The following is a 21,639-nucleotide window of genomic DNA, read 5'->3' on the forward strand; positions in this document are numbered from 1 at the left end:
ATTTTTACCTCCAGACCATCAGTTTTGTGAATGGTTTTTCTCCCAGTGCCATTCTGCCCTCAGCACTCCCTATTGTGCTGACACAGCCATCTAACATCTAATGATTCTGGCCCTACCACCATTATATTAATGTATAATTAAATCCTCCACACCAAACACACTATGATACTGCTTTTAATTCACACCCTATACTTGTAAACATGCACTACATGACAAATGAATAAGCAGTTCCATTGCATTTGTCCTGCTAAATATTTTATGGTAGTTATTTATCTTTAGTTTTCCAACCAACTTTTTAAAAATCCTACGTTTTTATTTATTTAATAGTGTTTGAAATGGTGACTCCGTTAACTATGTCAACGTAAGATTCTTGAGGTAGGCTGCTTGATCTACCGGCTTTCGTCAACCTCAGCCGAAGACCGCGTGTAATCTGCACACTCTTCGCACGCGCTGTTCACGTGACAACCTCTCCAGGTGGCGCCGATTAATCGAAATTATCAGTCACTAATCATTTGATTTAGAAGGAACCGTAGTTTATCTTGCGCTTATAGCTCTAAGGCAATTGACATTGACAAGAGTTAGCAGCAGTTCTGAAAAAGATGGTGGAAGACTCTTTATCCGCTAGTGATTATGGTGCGTAAATTACCCTAAATTAATTACTAACCAAAAGGTTTATTCGACAATAATTATTCAATTAGCTATCACTGAGACTGTTTGAGGCTAATTATTGGTTACTTGAGGTAGATGTTTAATATTATCTGCTCAGGTAAGACCTTTGACTTACTTACGGGTGAATTTGATACTTTAACGCGTTTTAATGGGTCATGGGTTTAAGGTCGAGTTCATCTTTTATCATGTAGCTTAGCAGTGTTGTATTATGCTCGTTTGCAGACAGCCTGTGTCCTTTATGTGAGGAGGAAGGAGAGGAGCCTTACCTGGGACTCGGAGTCACCGACAGAGAAGTAGACAAAGAAAGAGAAAAGACCGAACTGAAAAGGGACCAGAGTAAAGGAGATGACTCCACAGGTCAAGGGAGTAAAAAAGAGGCACCGCAAAATGCTAAAAACAAGAATGAAGAGGGAAGTGATGGAATGGTGGAAGAAAAACAGCAGTTGAACATGCTTTATTACGACGACGATGACGACGATGATGATGATTGTGCTCATGAAGGTGAGAAGGTGGAAATGGATGAAGAGAAAAGACCAGAACAATGGAAAGAAATTAACCGGGGTGATGGGCAAGACGGGATGAGTAGTGACCTTGTTCCCGTGCCACTGGAAGAAGGAGGTGTTCTGCAGCTGGACTCTGGCTGTCCAGTAAACCTGGTAATGGTCTGTGAGGAGTCTGTTGAGAGGTGTGTAAGTGAGGAGCTCATGCTATGTCCCTCCAAGGCCCTGTCCCTCCCCCAGGTCCCTTCTCTGTCCCCACCTCCCTCCCAGGACACCCTGCCTCTTGCACTCCCACCCTCAGATCCCTCTCTGCTTCCCCTCCAAACCCAACCAGTGGGTCAGGCCCCAGCCCCCCTACCTGTGTCTGAGGCTCCATGCCTGGGGAAGCGCGTGTATGCCAGTAGCCCATCCATGGATCTGACGCCCCTCGCTCCACCTGGACAGCTGGAAGTGACCCTGAGGCAGGTGTATACCACCCGCCGATACACGCGCTTCAGCAGCCAGCATGGCCCACTGCTGCCCCTGCCGTCCGTACCCCCAGACAGCAGCACGCTGCCTGTCCAATACATTGCCAGCAGCACTCTGCAGCCAACTGCACCCAAGAAAAAAACCCGCACTTCCTACACCACTGGTGAGTGAACGGAGGGGCTTTGGTGGGTGTGATTATGAGGTCATTTGGATTGTGTGTTTGTTTCCTCACGGTGTGACCCCATGCGTGTAGATCAGTTGGAGGAGTTGGAGCGGGTGTTCCAGGATGACCATTACCCTGATGCGGAGAAACGGAAAGAAATCGCAATATCCGTAGGCGTCACGCCCCAAAGAGTCATGGTCTGTGTAGTTTCTAAAGCAGCCCCTTCACTGCTTGTTTTTATGACCTTGTGCCATGCAGAGATCTGGGTAGACGATTCCAAAACACAAATGTGCACATCCGTGTGTTCTCCCAGGTGTGGTTTCAGAATCGCCGTGCCAAGTGGCGCAAATCCTCCAAAGCGCCAGTGAAGAAGCCACCGGCGAGCCGAGCTCTGCCTCCTGCCCCGCCTCCTCTCCACAGGTTCATTCTGGAAATACCTTTGTTTACAAAGCCCCTTATGTAACAAGTGTGTTTGTTTTACCTTTTTTTTGTGTGTGTGTGCGCAGGCCTCCTCCTTTCCCAGGTCCTGCTGTTGCACCTCCACCTCCCCAAACAGGAGTCACACTTCCTCCTTACAGCACCCTCCTCACTAGCTGCAGGAGCCCCCCAGGTCTCCCACCTTGCTCCATACCAGCTTCCTCGTGTGCTCTAACTTCTCACCTTTAATTACTTCTGTGGAGTAGACGTGCTTTGTGTACTTTCTACACCCTTGTGTATAATGTCCCAGTGTTCCCAGGGAGCACACAGTCATGCAGATTTCCTGTTTTCTCTGTGCTGTAGATGTAATATTGATGCTGTAGACATGCCCACCTGTTAGACAACCACCTGTGCACCTTTACCTGTTCTGAGTCCCACCGTCACCAGTGTTCCTCTGCCCTCTTTCTTGCTATGAAAACAGGCAGCATGGATGCAGGCATGGTGTGTGTTTCTCAGGGGGGCTCATTGGACTACATGCCCCCCATCATGCAGAGTCCGCCCCCCCTGCGTCGTGCTTCCTTACCCTTCTACACTGCGTATAACCCCCCCACACATACGCTCTCTGTGCTGCTGGACACCCCGGAGCACAGTGAGCCTCAGCCCCATGGCCTGCACACGGACACTGGGTGAGTAGTGCTGTCGGCATCTGCACTACCCTCGTGCACCACTAGAGGGAGACATGTCGGCACCCACATGGCCCTACAGCATAAAGCCCGTGATTTATTGCAAGTGAATGCACAAACTCTGCTAAGCCTTGTAATTGCCTCTCAATGTCACCACCTTGACTCTGCTGCAGGTTTGACTACGATGCTCTCGGATCTTCAACCAAGCTCGACTCCGGTCCTGGAAACGCTCAGCATTTCCCACTCAACACATGCCCCCAGCAACACGGCACTTTATTAGCCCAGCAACCCAACACGTTCTTGACCCAACAAAACGCTATGATCCCCCAGCAGCCCCACCCTCTGCTGCCACAATACTCCCGTCTGTCTTACCTCACCCCCTCTCCGTACCTCACCCCCAGCCCCAGTGATGGCACCACTGCCTCCACACTGCCCCTGAACCCAGGCACCACCAGTGGGCTACTTGCCTGCACCACTGGAGGACATGCGTATTTCCAGTATCCAAACAGTAACCAGATACTCTTGCAGTCTGGGGTACAGGGTAAGATGCACATGTATATAATACACACACACACACACACACACACACAAATGTGTGCATAAATGAAATATGGTATTTTGTGAACAGTAGTTTTTGTGTGCGTAGCATTTCAGGCTTATGCGTGGTCCGGTGACGTGTGTGGTCATTCGGGTCAGTTTCAACATGCAGTCCTACGGCCTCAGTTCTCGTCTCAGAGTCGAGAAGGCCACTACCCTCCACTTCTTCCACCACAACACTACGTTCTGCCCCAGAGAGCTTCATGTCCCAGCCTGCCCAAGGCTGGCCCCCCTGACCCCATGCTACCCAGTGTCAAAGCCGATCTGGAGGAAGCTGCTCAGAGCCAGCCAGCCAGAGTCAGTGAGGCAGACACTGTGTTCCACTGTGACTTCTCCCCAATTAACTTCTGACATGAACAGGTATGGAAGGGGGGAGGGGGGGACTCATTAAGGGAACTAGGAATCTGTGTATTAATGATTGACCAGTCTACCCCCAAAATCAATTAACTTCCAACTGTACCACTTTGAGCTGTTTCTAGTTTCTTCATACCACTTAGAATGAATATGCATTACTGTCTGCTTTCAAAAAGCTCTTGTTAGCATGTGTGAGTTCAGCTTGTGAGAGGAATTAAACCGTGTGGTTACAAGTGGGAGGGTGAGATAAATGTGTTCCTGTGTCAGTCAATTTCCTGTTGTGTGTTTCAGGGCCAGCTGGGCCGAGAGTGGAGCTTGAGTTTGTGCTTTTTGTAATTGTTGACCACAGGCTACATTAAACTACCCTTTATCTCTTGGTGTGTCTGTGTTTTCTCCATAGCATCCTTAGTATTTGTAGCAAGCAACTTCTTGGATAGCTGATGTTAACTTTGGTTAAAATAATCCCTTTGCTTTTAAATAATGTTGCAGTTCAATATATGAAATGAAAGATCATTGTGCCACTAGGGGGCTCCCTGTCACCTGTTTCAATCAAGAAATTGAGTGATAACTCATTAAATGCATCTGTTCTATCAATGTGGGTTCTACAGCAACATAGTCTTAATTTTCCATATGTAATGCTTCATAAAATCAGTCAGATCTTGGGTCTGTTTTCTTGAAGCAAGAAAATGCTGTAAGCTTTTCTTTGTGCATAATTCATGAACAATGAATCTTAAACTAAAGGTTTATCTTGTATTGTTTTTGCATATTAAGATTAGTAGTGTTATGAATTCTTATAGCAAACCATGGTAAGTTGAGGTAAGTTAATGTACATGCCCTAAGAAGTTGTAAGCAAAAGTAGTTGCTGTAGAGTGGGATTTTACGTTTTTGATTACGATCAAAGTAGAAATGCTTGACTGGAGCTGTGGGTGTGAGAGTGTGCTTCAGGAAGCGCTGCTATAGTTTTAAGACATTGTCGGGGGGTGTGTGTCAGTCAGTGTACGCAAGAAGGGGAAAGATGCCTGGAGCCCAGTCACTGTGCTGCCATGTCCACACGGCCACCCGTGTGTCTGCAGTCTTCTATCTGGTAACCGCTTCATATACACACACACACACACGGTCATGTGAATTTAGATTATCTTAATAAAATTGTATATGCTTTATTCTTACCTTTAATGTTTTTGCAGACCTTTGTGCCTGCCAGTTGTCATGATTAGTTACAAATTTAAACCTGACTAAATGACCTAAGTGTCCCGTGTTTCACTGAAAAAGAAACAGATACTCTTGTTCTTGTGTGTGCTGTAGCATGGTGAGTTCCTCTTTGTGCATTGTTAATGAGGAAGTGAGCCTGAGCTGGGCCTGTGGTTGGTCCTGCAGAGATGCTGGGGTCAGCCTGTCCTTGGTGAGCAGTGAGGTGCAGTCAAGAGTTCAGTATTGCAGAAGTTGGACTGCGTCATTTACACTGAAGTTCGTGTGTGCTGTGTGTACAGCAGCACTGCTGTGTTAGTATGTGAGACTTGGACACTCGTGTGTCTTCGTCTGTGCATGTGGTCAAAGTACAGCGTGTGTGGAGAGACACTCCAAAATTAACCATTGTGGTGAAATCACCTGAATCTTTGATCTGTCCGTTTCCTTTTCAAACATCCTGTACATCTAAATGGGGGCATTCTAAGGGAGGATAACTACATGTGGTATGAAATCAAGCTTCTCTGTATAAGTGGAGTCTTTCAGTCACGTTTCACCATCGCATACACAGACAGCAGTGCATCACCTTGGTCATCCACTCTTTGCTGAAGGATGAAAGGAGAGCGTCTCCCTACATGAACATGTCTGGTCAGAACCATAACAGGAAACCCTGTCAACGGAAGCCCACTTTAGAAACTCCCCAAGGGAGAGTGTGCTTTCTTTCCTACTGTTATGCAGTTTACACTTTTACAGCCTTTTCTGAATGAATCGCTGTTCTTATGTAACCAGTCTTGTTGGTATTGGCCTGAAATGAGGAATCAAAACACACCTGCTGCCAAAGTACACGCACTCAGACAGATCTATATAGCTCGTCCTCGTGAATTTATTTCCTCACACTCCAATCGTTCCTACTCTGTTGTCTGTCTATCCAGGCATGTAATCTGCTGGTGGGTGTTGATTTGACAGTTGGAACAGTCCGAGGGAAAGATCCCCTCATTATCTCCTACACTGAGCAGAAACCTGCCCATGGCTACCGCCTGTGTGAGTGCTTGATCATATAACCGTGTTGAACGTTTTCAGTGTTATCAGAACCTTATTACAACATTTGCCCTGTTTAGGCACCAACATGCCACATCTCCCATTACATATATGTTCTTGAGTAAGTGTAGTGATTGAAATCTGCATAGGTTTTGGTGAGCATGAATTATGAACACAAATGATTTTGAGATTTATGAGTTTAAGTGCTGCATTATTAGAACATGAAATGCTTGTAGGTTCTTATTTTGAAAGTTTTATGGGTGAGGTTTACTGTTTAATACTGTTGAAAATCATATAAGGTACACCTTATACAATTTGCAAGTCGTCAGAATTAATATTGTATTTTCTTTGTAGTTGATATTGGCACAAACATCATGATGTTGGTTCTGATGTCACTCTCCAGTGTGCTGGTGCTGATATCTCACCGCAAGGTAATGTATGTCTGTGGCAGTCTCTGCCCATGAATTGGTATTGACAGTTCATTTTTGACAACTCATATTTAATCATATTCAAATGTGTACTTTCATGGTTGTAGCAGTTATACTAGTATTAATTCTCATTTTATGGCATGTTTATAGGGTACTTAATAGTAATAATGTGGTTTCAGTAAATGTGAATGTTCTGCCTAAGAAAGCATGTATGTTATGATATGCTAGTCTATAAATTCCTAAATTCTGATTTTAGTCACTGTGTGCATGTTTGTTTGAGAATCTGTTCATAAACTTGAGGAATGCACGAGAGTGTCAGTCAGTGTGTATGTATGCAGCCATTTGTTTTCATTTCCGTTCACCTCCACGTTTGGGCTCAGTTGCCGATGCCAATATTTACCCAGAATCCTGCATCTCCAGAAAGAGAGCCTGTTTCAATATTTATGAATGTTGGCATAACATGGAGTTTCTAACAGTCTTTCCAGACACCACCCCCTGCTCACACACACCTAGAGCTCAACTGTCTAAGGCCTTTTTGAAATTGAGCACAAACAGTGAAATAAACAGATTTTCATATGCAAACAAGTGGTTTGTGTAGGTGTGTGTTAATAAATGACTGAGATGGTGGTTGACATCTGTGTCCTAGGGGCCACTCTGCATCGTGCCTTTTGGACTCTTCATGTGTCTGGACGTGGCTCTGAGTCTTCTCTCCTTGTTTGCTGCTCCATGGGGTCTACCTGGAACCCCCACATACAGAAATGCCCTCCAGATAGCTGTGAGGAACACGCAATGAAACACTCTCTGAAACATGCCTAATCGAATAGGATGGTTGACCTCAGAAAAACATTTAAAAATTTGTATGATTTGTAAATTTGTCTTAGCTGTCATTTTACCCAGTGCGATCCTTTTGATGAGTGGCTGGCTGTAAGCAGCTCTTTACCTTCTCTGCCTATGCTCGGCAGTGTGCTCTGTGCAGAGCATCGTGGAGAAAGGGCTGACAGGACCTCAGGGGAAGAAATAGCATGGCATCATTTTGTTTGTACATGCATTTGCAGGCAAATCTTAAAGGAGGTGTGAGGTTGGAAGGAGAGGAGTTAACCCACGTCACCATGATATTTGGAGTTGTCTTTGTACTGTACATACTACTTAAGGTTTGATCTTTACATTGCATCTGTCTAAAGCACTTCTTTTCCTCTATCTGTGTGAGTGTAAAAACGCCTGCATGTGTTCGATGCTTACCACATCCTACTCAGATGCTTCCTTTTGATCGCAGATTACATACACTAAAAACAGATTAAACACGCTTCACATAAGCAGTTATTAGTTACTGAAAATGGGACAGGAAGGTCTGATTTGGTCAGATGTGTCACAAAAACGCTTATACAAATACAAGTTTTAACTTGAGAAAGAAGCACTAAATTGTCTCCCATTAGAGGGTTTTTAAGCGGCATGTGAGAATTTCTGTGTGAGCATTTCTACCCGTCTGCTTACTGGTCCTTTCTCAGTCTGCACACCGCAGCCTGTGTGGAGGACGTGGTTTTATAATGCTGGCTATGTTAGTTGTGTGTTGACTGGTTTGTGTGGGCTAGGTGTACATGCTCCAGGTGGCTGTGCGCTCCTACTACGTGATGAAGGAAGCTGGGAGGAGCCCTGTGTACTGCGCCGATGGGAACAATGTGGGGGTGAGTGGGATGTATCTACCACATTTACTTTGGAGTCACAGATTAGACAGAGCACATCTCAACATGACGCTCCTAAATGCAGGTCTACATCAATGTATGCATTTTTCAACCTTTGCTTTACCCAATAATGAGTGATAAATCACACTCTGTGTGCTTCAGCCACTGTGTCTTATAGCAACGTTTGAAGTCAGTACCTCAGCTTTTTGTCGTGGATTTGATTTGATTGACAGGTTAAACTGCCCTCCTATGATGATGCGCTGAAGATGAAAGCTGAGACCCTGCCCCCTGCCTATCAGGAGACGTAGAACCCAGAGTGGGCGGGCTCATCTCCTGCACTGTTACCATGCACCATGCTTGCTTGCGGAATAGTTCACAACCAGTGCATCCTGCTACCACATACATTCATCCATCTTGCTACACAGCTGTAATGAAAGAAAAGGCACTGGGGTATAAATTCATAAAATGTAATAATAAAATGTAATATTTTTTTCTGGCTTTTCTGGTTATATGTTGTTACTAATGCCACTATTGCAGTTTACACTGCTATTCTCCATTTCTGCTATTCTTCCATAATTGTTTATGCTGTGCATGGTCTAAGCTGACCTGAACAATATCCACAGCTGCTGTTCCCAAGCGCATAGATTTATGTATGGTACATGTACCATACTCTGATTTAAAGTATGGTACATGTACACTTAGCAGGTAAAAAAAAAAAACTAGTGTTGCTATGTACTTTGTGAAGCCAAGTTAGGTACTAAACCTCTGCATAAGTAGGAGACTTCTTAAATATTTGAATTCAATATTTAATTCACTATAATTAAACATTTATCAAAACTTTTTAAAATAATTCTTGTTTTATTTTTTTTATCTAGTTAATCTTAGAAAACACATTTTTATGAGTTCAATGACACATTGTATACTATGTGCTGTGTGGCGGTTGGAGGTTTTTCCAGCATTTGGGGGTTGTGGATGTTTGGGGGTCGGAGATATATGGGGATCATGGTTTGGAAAGTTTAACGTATGAGGCAATTCTAAATCTTTACATATTCAAACTGAGAACCTCTGGGAAGTTGTGTTAAAAATAAATTCCCTCTCTGGGCATTTTTAGGTCTTGGTTTTGTGTGCTGGATGATGACACAGGAAAGTAAAGATGTGAAAAGTGCTGCTCCTTGGTATAGTGCAGACAGCAGAACCTAATCTAAGTCTGAAATGTGTATTGCTGTGACCGTATGTGTTAGATGAGTCTGTGTTTGTGTGTGTCAGTATGTATGGTGTACACATTTGAGCTTACGCTCAGTATCTTGGCCATTACAGAAATTGCACTGTGGTATACTGCGTATCTGTGTTTCAGTAGAAAGCGCTTCTAAAAGAAACCATTGAAGGAATACAAACACAACAGTCTGTCTATACGTATAACATGCATACATACAGTTAAAGAACTGTCTTGTGCAATCTCAGACACATGAACACACTGAATCCTTAACAGGATTTTCCTAGAAGTCCTCCAGGCTCCTGTGTACTGACATGCAAGGGTACGTGTGCATACACACATGTACATATAGAAGCAGAAGGTTCTGTGGAACCTGCAGTGTGCACACACACACATCTTGTAGGCTTGAACAGGGCTAGCTGTGTTAGAGCAGGACTCATGCTTCCCGCATACTTCCTGTGCATAAATTCCAGTATGTGTGTGAGATTAATTTGAGAGGAAAGCTGGGTAGAAAAGACAGATTCATCCGAATGTTTATTTGAGCAAGACCCCAAGTCAGAGACTCCTCCCAGAGCCCCAAACGAACCTGGTCCACCTTACACACACATACAGACACACACACACACACACACACACATGTACAACCTCAACACAGATCAAGGTGTGTTTGTCTTTCCTATCCAAACTTTAATTTTTGGAGCAGGTATCCCTTCGTTGCCTCCGCTCTATGAGTTCTTACACACACACACACACACACACACACACACACACACACACACACACACACACACACACACACACACCTTATGAAGACAGGTCTAAGGGGGATGTCTCTAGATCTAGAATGTGTGTATCTGTACGTGTGTGTGTGTGTGGGCTGATAACCTGAGAGTCTCCCTCTCTCTGAATCAGTCTGTGTCTGGTTGCCGAGCTTGTCGTTAGGACTCTCCCTGCATACAGGATGGTGCTGCTGGGGTTTGCGATGCTGCTGAGCATCTTGGGAGCTCAAGCCACTGTGGACCTCAGAAATGCTGCTGCCATGGGTGAGAATGACAACAGCGTTTCCTAAATATCCAACAGCGTGATTGATTTAGAGGGTCAGACTTATGGATGATTATATCATGGCTCAGGCACCATGAGTCTGCCCAAACCTCTGATTCACACAAGAGTGTCACCATCAAATTATTGATGCATCATTGTAGCAGTGATGCATTATTTCTGTCTATTTATGTCAGTTGTGATTTAGGTTTTTTAACCCTTGTGGAAATTTAAACGATGCATTACTAAGTCTTGCATTATGTGATGGAATGAGTGTATGAATTTGACTCTGAATTTTGACCGTGCCAGTGTGCTCCCCTGGGGGCCCTCGGGGTCTCTCCACTCTTCCTCTCTTTTCACACTCTTCTTCTGATGCTACATTTGTAAAACAAACATTTGCGTGATTGTGTATTCATATTTTTATTTTAGAAATTAAGCTACTATATGGAGGAAAAAACGCTAGAAAGTTGCACCAGAAACTCAGAGAGAGTGAAATGTGGAAGTGTAGCACGGGCAGAGTGTGTGCAGACGCTGTGGTAGACACTGTGTGTCATCGCCGTGCTTCTGTTCAGCAGTGAAGAAGGATTTCGAATGAAAATACTATTTTTTAAAATTCACAAGTTCACTTTATTACTACTGTTGTGTACAAAGAGGTCTTTTACTCAGTGTGTGTGTGTGTGTACACGTGAATGAGTGCCTCCATGCAAAAACCTGTGGGTAAATGTATAATCAATGGGAGTTATTATAAGCTGTGCCAGCCCTGCACATTTATTGAGGTACCTGCAGACTGTGCTCCTTTACCACCACCCCCACCCCCCAAACCCAGAGCGATCATATTACCCAGACGTCTGTCAGAGCCTTCATGAGTGAACAGTCCCACAGCCAAACTGAAGTGAATTACATTGACGTTACTTTCTTGTACTTTGTAATGTATAATCAGCTGCATGTTTCACTTGGTAAAGCACCTTCCGACATAAAGTTTCTCCTTATAAAGTTTTTCCTTATGGATTTAAATGTCTTGGGGTTCTGGTGCCACAAATTCAAGTACATTATAAAATATGGTATACAACTAGTCTGTTTAATGCCTTATGCCCTATGGTCACTGATTAGAATAAAATCTTTTAGTGTGTTTTTGATAGAACAAGTCTTAATGTTTAATCTAATGTCTAAATCTTTTCATGCCATCTTAAAGATATTGATGCTCGGAGGATGAACTTACTCCTGTCTGGTTTTACTCCTCCCTCCCTGTAGCTGCTGGGTTGTGTAACACAAAACCTACAGATGTGGTGTTCCTCATCGACAGCTCTCGGAGCGTGCGGCCCTCCGAGTTCGAGCAGGTCAAGGTTTTCCTGAGCAAGGTTATAGAGGGCCTGGATGTGGGGCCCAGTGCCACACGTGTGGGCGTGGTGAACTACGCCAGCAGGGTGAAGAACGAGGTGTCTCTCAAGTCGCACAAGACAAAGGCCGGACTGATCAAGGCTGTGTCAAAAATTGAGCCACTCTCCACGGGCACCATGACGGGCCTGGCCATCCAGTTCGCTATCAATGTGGCCTTCAGTGAAGCAGAAGGGGCTCGCAAATCCCCAGATATCAGCAAGGTCAGATATACTCACATATACCCTCTAGAGGATGAGTATGGAATTACAGTATATAAACACTCGTTTATGCCTTAAAGTTACTGAGAACTCTGAAGCTCTCTCACAGGTGTAGCACATAGTTAGTCAATTACCTGGTGTACATTGCAGGTTGCCATCATCGTGACCGATGGGCGGCCACAGGACAACGTGCGGGACATCGCAGTGAAGGCCAGGGAGGTGGGCATCGAAATCTTCGCCATTGGCGTGGGTCGTGTGGACATGAACACACTGAAGCAGATGGCCAGCGAGCCCCTGGAGGAGCACACTGACTATGTGGAGAGCTACAGCCTCATCGAGAAGCTAACCAAGAAGTTCCAGGAGGCCTTCTGTGGTGAGTAGGAAGAGGAGACGAGAGGGAAGTACTTGGATGGGGTTAGGGTTAGGAAAAGGATCGTCGTTGATATCATCATCATCATCCTCACGCTTCTTCATCATGATCACAAGTAAATGCATAACCTAGAGAGTCTGTAGCAGGCATGCTATCTTTTAGCACTCTTTTCTGACCTACTACCAGGGGTCAACACTGATCTACTGAAAGGGTAGTGAGATCAGTGATGTGAATGCAGCTGTTGCAGAACAGTGGTTCTCAGCATTTGACATGGGGTGAACCAGAAACCACATAAAAATCACCAAAGTGGGACATGGGCCTGAGTGACAGCTGAGAACCAATGTGGTAGCACAACTCGCATTAGAGCAACAGGCACCTGAAACCACACTGAAACCAGGCAAAGCATAAACATCATAAAATCATCAAGTGTCTGGACCTCTGATATGTTCCAGTCTGTTTTAAAGATTTGCTGTTCTCGTGGTTCCTGGGGATGAGGGGTGAGGGGGGGGGGGGGGGGGGGGGAGCACAGCAAATCATTAAAATGTGATTCACAGTTTTACTCTTCCAGTTTTCACCTCACATAGTGTTATTCCTTCTGTTCTAACTCACCCCACTTGTCATCCGCCGTGTGTGCGTGTGACACCCTTGGCGGCACAGTCTCTGACCTGTGCGCAACAGGTGATCATGACTGTGAGCAAATTTGCATCAGCATACCCGGATCGTTCAAGTGTGCCTGCAGGGATGGTCATACACTCAAGGATGATGGCCGGACATGCAGTGGTAAGTGTATGCACGTATTGGGAAAATGTCTACAGTACATAAACATCTACTTGAATAAGTGGGTGATATACAGCATCTTAAAAGCGTGCCTTTCTTTTGGGGCATCTCTACAACAAGGCACTATAAGTAACCCCAGCATTCATAATTCATGGCAAAAATACCCTAGAAAGCAAATAACATCATCAGTCCATTGTAGCTGACACCAGGCAGCAGCAAACTCCTGTGCTGGTTCCTTGTCTCAGCCTGCAGTGACGTCACCCTAGACGTGGTCTTTCTGATTGATGGCTCGAAAAGCGTGAGGCCCGAGAACTTTGAGCTGGTGAAGAAGTGGATCAACCAGATGGTGGACAAGCTGGAAGTGTCAGAGACCAAGGCCCATGTGGGACTGGTGCAGTACTCCAGCTCCATCAAGCAGGAGTTTCCACTCGGCCGCTACAACAACAAGAAGGACCTGAAGGACGCGGTGAAGAAGATGGCCTACATGGAGCGCGGGACCATGACTGGTCAGGCTCTGCGCTTCCTGGTGGACAACAGCTTCACACCGAACCAGGGCGCAAGACCTGGCGTGGCCAAGGTGGGCATCGTCTTCACTGACGGCAGGTCACAAGACTACATCGGGGACGCAGCAAAGAAGGCGAAGGAGCACGGTAATTGGACATGACACCCAAGATTAGTTTAGAAGATGCCAGAGCTTAGGGATCAGCGGTTCGTCACATATTTTGGTTTGTGGTTTTAGGGTTCAAAATGTATGCTGTGGGAGTAGGGAATGCTATCGAGGATGAGCTGAAAGAGATCGCCTCTGAGCCTGTTGCTGACCATTACTTCTACACTGCCGACTTCAAAGCCATGAACCAGATAGCCAAGAAGCTGCAGATCAACACTTGTTCAGGTCTAGCTACTGCCACAGAATAAGCATCTCCAATACTGTAAACCACAAGGAGCCTTCTACTTATAACACACATTCACTGGTCTTACTGTTGTTTTGTTTACAGTGGAAGATCCCTGTGAATGTGATTCTATTACCAAGTTCCAGAAAAAGGTGGAAGAGGCACTACAGGCGTTAACAAAGAAATATATCCTTTGCATGGTGTGTTGCACAGTTCAGATTCTTAAATGGGTAAGTATGGGAATATATGTTAATAAAATTAGTACATTGTATCTGAGTTATACATTGTGTGGGTGCCATAAAGCATTGATGTTTGCATCATACAGTTATGCACTATGTACTATAAAGTTCTATGGCGTTTCCTTGACAACATTATCACTAGAGGGGGTAACAAAGAGGATTGCTGCTCTGGAGAACAAAATTGTGTGAGAAGGCTTCAACCCCTACTTTACATGGCCCCACCCCTTATACTTTTTGTAAAGTACCTTTCATTCACCTCCTGTGACCTCCGACCCCTGTGCCCAAGTTCCTCCCCTCTGCCTCCATTCATGCTAAATTTCAAGGGGATGAAGAACCGATCATCAGGGTGAATCAAATTACCAAAGTCACCTGAACAGAGATGATGTGTGCACATCAAACAGCCTTTCCCACAGGACCATTTGTGCATTGAGAAAACATTTCTTGGTTAGAATTCGAACTTCTTGCAGAATCTTTTTGTGAGTCTTTAAAAGTTAACATTGAAAGTGCATTTGAAGGGTTTTCTTGTGCCATCAAAATTCTTGTGGTGAGTTTCACATGTTTAAAGCTTTTGCCAACCTAAAAGGGAAATGGTATTCAGTGGAGGGTTCACTCAGTCAGTTCTGCCTATATTTTAATATTTCTTCTGTCTTTAAACTTCTCCTTTAACTTCAACTTGTGCCCAAACAAAAGGTCTCTTTTATTGTAATTGAGGTAAAAAATATGGTTAATTTAAGATAAGATTGGACTTGAAAAACATGTGGATGCTTGTTTATTTTCTGAAATAATATATTACACACATACACACGCACACACACAGACATGGATGTGGGCACGCTAAACAAGTATTTAAAGATCAATTTGCTTGTTACAACTCAATAAAAATTATTTTGTGTGTGTTTTTGTGTCTAAATTGACCTTTGTGTGTGTGTGTGTGTATGTGTGTGCGCGTGCACGCGTTTGTGGAGTAAACATGTTTGGCAGAGGGAAAATATGAGATCAGAAGAATGTACATGCATAACCCAGATCTCTTAACTTAGTTACTGGGCTTTAAAAAATGGAGCTCAAATATATAGTTTAAAATGACTGCAGGTTAGTTGCTACAGCAACATACACTGTGAAGCTAACCTGCTCTGGATGCAAACCAAAGTTAATTACCACAGTACTTGCTGAGGCTGCAATACTAACATTTCAAGAAGAACGTGGCCCATTTCTCTGAGTGCAAGCAATGATTATATCAAGATTAGATCCAGCTTAGACATGTTGATGACTGCCTTCACAAAGATACCATTTTAACAGATGCAATCTGTTGTACATTCTCTGGACGTTCTTTAGCATACCATTTCTCACGACCTACAATATTGTGAAAAAACGTACGTATCTGATTCGTTGATCATAACATTAGACACTGGTTGTTGTTGCAGGCATACCTGAAAAGTAGGCCGTATAGCTTATTTAAAACTCAAAAGGTTACTGCATATTTTTGTGCTGTTGTTTTTTTATAAAGAACCTGTCGAGAGTCAACAAGATTTTAAGAATTTAAACTATTATAGATAGATATTATTTATTGATAGATAGATAGATAGATAGATAGATAGATAGATAGATAGATAGATAGATAGATAGATAGATAGATAGATAGATAGATAACATGAATCTAGCATAGGCCTATTCAATTACTACTATACTTGGACATCTTTACTGTTAAGATAATATGCACTTATAAGAACTGCAGCTTGGAAGATTTAAGAATGACATTAAGTGCAGCTTGAATTTGTAAAGTTACAAGTTTACAGGTCAGTGAGGCAAGTGAGCTTTGTCAAACCAGATTTAATGTAAGACCAAAAACCAAATAATTTCCATCATGCATCGTAGTCAAACATTTATGACATATGAATACGTATATGTCCTCATTTTCAGCTTCTAATAAATTGGATATATGTCACTCAGAATCAGCAGGCAAAACCTGTGGAAATCAGTCTGCAGTCTTCCGGCCATCTGCAGAATACAACCTGACTATAAGACTAAATAGCTGACCAATTAATTAAACATTCCTTAATGCTGGTAGGCTACATGTTGAATGAATAAACAGACTTCATACAATTATGCAGTTTTATAAACTCATCTCTTGACTCATTCAACTTTTTGTCACGTATTATATTGTTTCTTTGCTAATGTTGCTACTTCTTAAAAGTCTATTTATAATCAGCATAGACGTTCGTTTCGTTTTAACAGGGGCAAAAAGTCATTCAGAGGACCCGGAGTTTGACGGGTGGTCATGGAAAATACCAGGTCTGTGAGGTGCATAAGGCTACATGAAGCTCACAGTAGTCTGTGCGTGCGTTTGTGAGTGAGTGAATGTGTGTATTACTTGTACAAGCAAAGACTTGTACACTAAATGAACGCTTTAGAAAAGGACTTCCTTATTTTAACCTTAGGTGTGAGACCGACAACTAGCTACATGCGAGACGTGCAAAAGCAAAAAAACTCAAACATCTTTTCGTTTTGACGATTTTTTTTTTGGCACAATGCGTCTATTCAATAACATCACATGCGGGACAAGCTAAAATAGTTTTTTGTGGAAAGAAGGACGGGATTACGGACGTCGTACGGGTTCTTTTACAGCCTGTTTACCATTTGGTTGCGTCACAATGCAGTTTAAAGTGATGCAACAGACCGCTGCTGTGTGTTCAGGATCGCCACGCCCCCTGGTCGCATTTCCGGTTTTATGCACCTAGACTTCTACCCTGAATTAAAACGAACTTAAGTAGTTAGCTACATAGGTTGGTTAGCAATACAACACAACAGCGTTTCCTTTGCGAGTGACACTGAAGCGTCCTCGAGAATAATTTTGACCATTTTCTCCCTCCAAGTATTTGCAACATATGATCTCGTCTGATGAAGGTGAGTTTATCTGTTTAATTCATTCCCGCACTGTATTGTCACCCGGCTTTTTATGTTTTTCGCCAACTGACTACCTGGTAAAGTTTTAGGTTGCCAGCTAACGTTTGCTAACTAGATAGGACTTGACGTGACTGCCAAAGCTAGGGCTAAAGTTTAGTGTGTGATCAGTTCATACCGTTGATTTGGATATCGCTGTGTTCTTCCACCCTCATCTTCAGTAGTTTATTAACTAGCACAGTGTTTACGCCAAAAAATCCCGTCTCTTTAAATAACTAACCAGCTATCGTTAACTAAGCTATCCTAACTATATTGCATGGGCTTTTTTAGTCTCACTTGTAGCTAACTTAGCTAGTACAAACGTTGTCCAGATAGCCCTTATTTCTTCATTCGGTGTTTAAAACATATTATTTGAATTATGACTAAGAGAAAAAAAAAACAGTCTGTATGAAAATAACTAGTGTTTCGTTGTATTTACCTCCCTCCCTCCTTCTCTCTCTCACTCTCTCTCTCACTCACTCCCAGGAGGAGAATGCTGTTGATCTCCCTCAGCCTTTGTCCACCGGGCCCTGTGCCTTCATTCCTGCTGAAGTGGTGTGTATCATCTCAAATTATAATGGCCAATATAGACTAGCCCTTGACTCTGTTAATGGTGAGTCACCATAGAAAACTCCTCTCCTGGGCACTAAGTAAAAGACCAGAAGATGTCAAGGAAGGAATGTGTGGAGGAAAAAGTGTGCTTTATGTGCATGTTTACAGTATACTGACTTTCTGTTTATCCTTGTGTTATGGCAGCATGCAGCTTTGTCACCTGTGTACCGTTTGTTAAACCAACACCTATTTATTTTAGCAATTTATTTCCAACAAACTTGTTTGAATTAATGTTGGAAACTGCATCGACTGGTGATTAATGTTAGAGACCAAAATCTTGATCACTAAATTAGCACGGAATCAAGAAACAGTAAGAGATCACTATGGTACTGTGGTGCTAGATAACACTGGATGGTGGCAAACATTTGTGCACAACAGCTTTGTAGAAGGATTTCTGCCTCTCCGTTAGATACTGGATGGGGTGATGAAAGACCCTCTTTTGCCAGTCAGTCATGCTGACCATGTTTCTATGGTAATGGGGTTGCATCCTGCCTACCTGCGCTGCTTCCTGCACACCCAGAATGCTCTGCTTCAGCCTGATGGCCCCTTGCCACTATCTTGGAGACACTACATTATCATCATGGTAAGAGATGATACCACACTTTCTTCACTCAATATTTCAGTGACTAGGCAGAAGAGAGGCTTTCTGTGGGACAGTGCCATTGCCTTCTGTGTGTACAGGCCACAGCCCGGCATCAGTGCTCCTACCTGGTGCAGAAACACAGCTCGGCGTTCCTCTCTGCCGGTGGTGATGAGCGCTGGCTCCGCGGCCTTCACTTTGCCCCGCCTAAAGTCCAGCGTCTGCAGACACTGAACAAGCTGCTTGCTCATCGTCCATGGCTCATTGGCCAGGAACACATACAAGTAATGCCCGCTCATGTTCACAGGCTCTGCTAGACTAAGCTCGGCTGCAATAAGCCTTTTTTTTGTATTATGACTTGTGCTTGTACCATCGACTGCTTTGTGCCTACAAGATACCGCTATTATGTTAGGGGGATGTTTGGCTATAAATGGATTTTTTGTCATTTCCGAAGTGTATTACAATGTTACTGCTCCTCTTATCTCCAGGAGCTGGTGTGTCCAGGGTCAGAGCCTCGCTGGTCATTGGCCGAGCTTATTCAAGCTGTGGTACTCCTGAGCCACGCCCACTCTCTGAGCTCATTTGTCTGGGGCTGTGGAATTCTTCCAGAGCCGCACTCCTCAGCTGAGCAGCCCTCTGCAACACCTTCCCCTGTGGGGCACATCTCCCAGGGCCCTTTCCACAGGGCCAGAGCCCATCACCAGGAGGTGCAGCTATCTAACTGTGCCTGAGGACTAATACTGATTCTATGAGATGTTTGTATGAAAGTCTCTAATTGGGGTCTGTGCCTGCTCACCCAGTAGACTGAGGCTGTTAACGAAGTACAGTTGTTGATGGAGAAGATGATGATGGTCCAGCAGCAAGAGGAGGAATTCACACAGGAGGAGATGGTGACTCGCTTTGAGAGGGAGAGGACGGAGAGTTTACTGGAACCAGCAGAAGGTGTCTAAGAGCACTGGTTGCGCGCTCACACACACAAACACACACAGTTTCCACTAACATTTTGTCTTTCTCTCTTGCAGTGGCGCGCTCTGCGCTTCCTGATTCTGTCTCACGTTTTGTTCAAGATCCAGATTTTATTTATCAGGACTTCTGTCCGCGAGGAGAACAGTCCCCCCCAACCCTGAGAGCACAGGTGTTTTGCCCACACACACATGCACAAAGCGCACTGTGCATTTTCCTAATTTGCAATACTGTGCAAAGGTCTTGGGCCATCATTAGATTTTGTTGTTTTAGCAACGGTAATTGCCATATATAATAGTTTTTCCCCTCAGTTTCTTTGTATTCAATCAGGACATTTGTATGCAGTATTAAAAATAATAATAATAATACTCAGAAACAACTGCTTCACACTAAACACATGTCACTGTAGCCTATCTACAGTGGCAAATGTTTAGTGTGACCTCCCCTTGCACTTGAGCAGCAGCAGGAAAAGACAGCTAAAATCTAAAGAAGAACTCTGGGGAGAGTTATACCAGAAGATTACTTCAGAAAACTTCAGGACAGTCTCCTTGAATTTGTTGAATTTGTTCTTAGTGCCAAGCAAGGTCACACAAAATTCAGACTATTGTCTGTAGAAGCCATTTTGTTCTGTTTGTATCTAATAAAGACACTAAGAAATAATTATATACAGTCATTATTCCATTGCTAAAACAGTGACTCTAACAGTACTGTATCTCATATATGTGTGTGTGTGCACGTGTATGTTTATGCATGTGATTTACAGGACTACTCGTGGGAGGACCATGGTTTCTCTCTGATGAACAGGCTGTATGCAGAGATGGCACAGTTGCTGGAGGAGAAGTTTCAAATGGTGTGTGGTCTAACGTATCACACAATGGCCATGCACACGGACGTGGACACTTCCACCCTGCGCAAAGCACTCTGGAACTACATACACTGCATTTACGGCATCAGGTCAGCCACATGTTAACCGTAACACACCAATTATATTAAGTCACAAAATCATTTGTCACACGTTGGAAGTGAAAATAATTAAATTACACTTTTGTGTAATGGTTTGTGTCTAGGTATGATGATTATGATTATGGCGAGGTTAACCAGCTTCTGGAGCGTAGTCTGAAGGTGTACATAAAGACAGTTGCCTGTTATCCAGACAAGACCACATTTAGAATGTACTCTTCTTTCTGGAGACAGTTTCACCATTCAGAAAAGGTGTGTAATTGGGAAGATGTATGATGATAAATATGAGTCTGTCTGTCTTTTTGTTGTTTGTGTGATGGAGGAAATATTTACATTTTGATAATACACCTTCTGTGATTGTTCTGTGTGTATTCTCTGATTTAATTGAGAACCCGACGGTAATCGACATAAAAATAAACTGTTTCTTCTGCTGATTTAGTTGGTTCATACTGTGCTCTAAAAGCAGGTGTTCTGTTCCCTTTGTTCACTGTGCTGAAGGTTGTTGGGTGCTTTTCTGTTTCTGTAGGTCCATGTGAACCTGCTGTTGATGGAGGCGAGACTGCAGGCGGCTTTGCTCTATGTACTCAGAGCCATCACCCGCTACATGACCTAACACACACACACACACACACACACACACATAGCCTATGTGAGCAATAAAATAATGGGTAATTTGGGAAGACTATTAAAGACTATTAAAATTTCTATTTTAGATTGAGACGCACACACACTTGCACTCTCTTACACTACTGACGGGCAAGCATTGGCACAAGACACTACAAGGCCCGCTTTAGGCTCTCACATAAACATGCAATTGAATTTGTGGACTTGATAATTTCTTCATCTTTTTTTTTTTCTTTGTTTCAGTGTATTTGTTATTTGCCTGCTGTTTGGTTGTGGTTGGCATTGAGAAGAAGTTCAGATTTTGGATCTAAATCTTCTACCTGTGATACTTTTTTTTTTTATCATACTGTGAATGTAAATCTTATTTAACTCCAGTATTCTCTCCATTCTTTGTGTGTCAATGCACATGGATGTATAGCTGAGAGAGGCGCTGTGCACACTGTCTCCACGCTGCCTGTCTTGTATGGTACTGGCCTGCTTGACTCCCACCGGCTGTATTGTTGGGAGGGTTGTGGGGTGCGTATTTTGCTTGTGTTCTTGGTGGAATGTCTTGAATGTATTTTTATGTCAAATAAAATATTTTTTTACTACGGATAATGCTTTAAATGTGCATGAAGCCCTGGAACGTTGACAAAGATAATTGTTAGAAGGGGGAAATGTATT

At 43.6% G+C, this 21,639-nt stretch overlaps 4 protein-coding genes across 6 annotated transcripts; all 4 read left to right on the forward strand.

Moving 5' to 3' along the window:
• The first annotated feature begins 474 nt into the window (after nt 1–474).
• Nucleotides 475–4,340, forward strand: nobox (NOBOX oogenesis homeobox). 2 transcript variants are annotated; one of them, XM_077007795.1, is made up of 9 exons: nt 475–633; nt 892–1,800; nt 1,891–1,997; nt 2,114–2,220; nt 2,307–2,410; nt 2,699–2,903; nt 3,074–3,441; nt 3,547–3,857; nt 4,143–4,340. In XM_077007795.1, exons 1-8 carry the CDS (start codon nt 600–602, stop codon nt 3,846–3,848), a joined length of 2,136 nt encoding a protein of 711 aa, XP_076863910.1. In that variant the 5' UTR covers nt 475–599; the 3' UTR covers nt 3,849–3,857; nt 4,143–4,340. The 2 variants fall into 2 exon arrangements, with proteins under 2 accessions (XP_076863910.1, XP_076863911.1); XM_077007796.1 differs by having other exon boundaries at nt 631–766.
• A 458-nt stretch (nt 4,341–4,798) lies between these two features.
• On the forward strand, nt 4,799–8,940 carry laptm5 (lysosomal protein transmembrane 5). The gene is made up of 7 exons (XM_077008950.1): nt 4,799–4,935; nt 5,966–6,074; nt 6,426–6,502; nt 7,146–7,274; nt 7,555–7,650; nt 8,089–8,181; nt 8,412–8,940. The coding sequence occupies exons 1-7, from the start codon at nt 4,867–4,869 to the stop codon at nt 8,484–8,486; spliced, it is 648 nt and encodes a 215-aa protein (XP_076865065.1). The 5' UTR covers nt 4,799–4,866; the 3' UTR covers nt 8,487–8,940.
• Nucleotides 8,941–9,080: 140 nt separating this feature from the next.
• matn1 (matrilin 1) lies at nt 9,081–15,197 on the forward strand. 2 transcript variants are annotated; one of them, XM_077008948.1, is made up of 8 exons: nt 9,081–10,434; nt 11,681–12,027; nt 12,175–12,397; nt 13,052–13,174; nt 13,417–13,821; nt 13,911–14,063; nt 14,167–14,247; nt 14,440–15,197. In XM_077008948.1, exons 1-8 carry the CDS (start codon nt 10,353–10,355, stop codon nt 14,487–14,489), a joined length of 1,464 nt encoding a protein of 487 aa, XP_076865063.1. In that variant the 5' UTR covers nt 9,081–10,352; the 3' UTR covers nt 14,490–15,197. The 2 variants fall into 2 exon arrangements, with proteins under 2 accessions (XP_076865063.1, XP_076865064.1); XM_077008949.1 differs by lacking the exon at nt 13,052–13,174.
• A 1,779-nt stretch (nt 15,198–16,976) lies between these two features.
• Nucleotides 16,977–21,580, forward strand: sesn2 (sestrin 2). The gene is made up of 10 exons (XM_077008958.1): nt 16,977–17,201; nt 17,724–17,792; nt 18,259–18,432; nt 18,531–18,713; nt 18,918–19,136; nt 19,233–19,371; nt 19,452–19,564; nt 20,156–20,346; nt 20,460–20,604; nt 20,879–21,580. Exons 1-10 carry the CDS (start codon nt 17,196–17,198, stop codon nt 20,963–20,965), a joined length of 1,326 nt encoding a protein of 441 aa, XP_076865073.1. The 5' UTR covers nt 16,977–17,195; the 3' UTR covers nt 20,966–21,580.
• The last annotated feature ends 59 nt before the right edge of the window (nt 21,581–21,639 follow it).

Source organism: Brachyhypopomus gauderio, chromosome 6 (genome assembly GCF_052324685.1).
Source record: "Brachyhypopomus gauderio isolate BG-103 chromosome 6, BGAUD_0.2, whole genome shotgun sequence".
Classification (NCBI taxonomy): domain Eukaryota; kingdom Metazoa; phylum Chordata; class Actinopteri; order Gymnotiformes; family Hypopomidae; genus Brachyhypopomus; species Brachyhypopomus gauderio.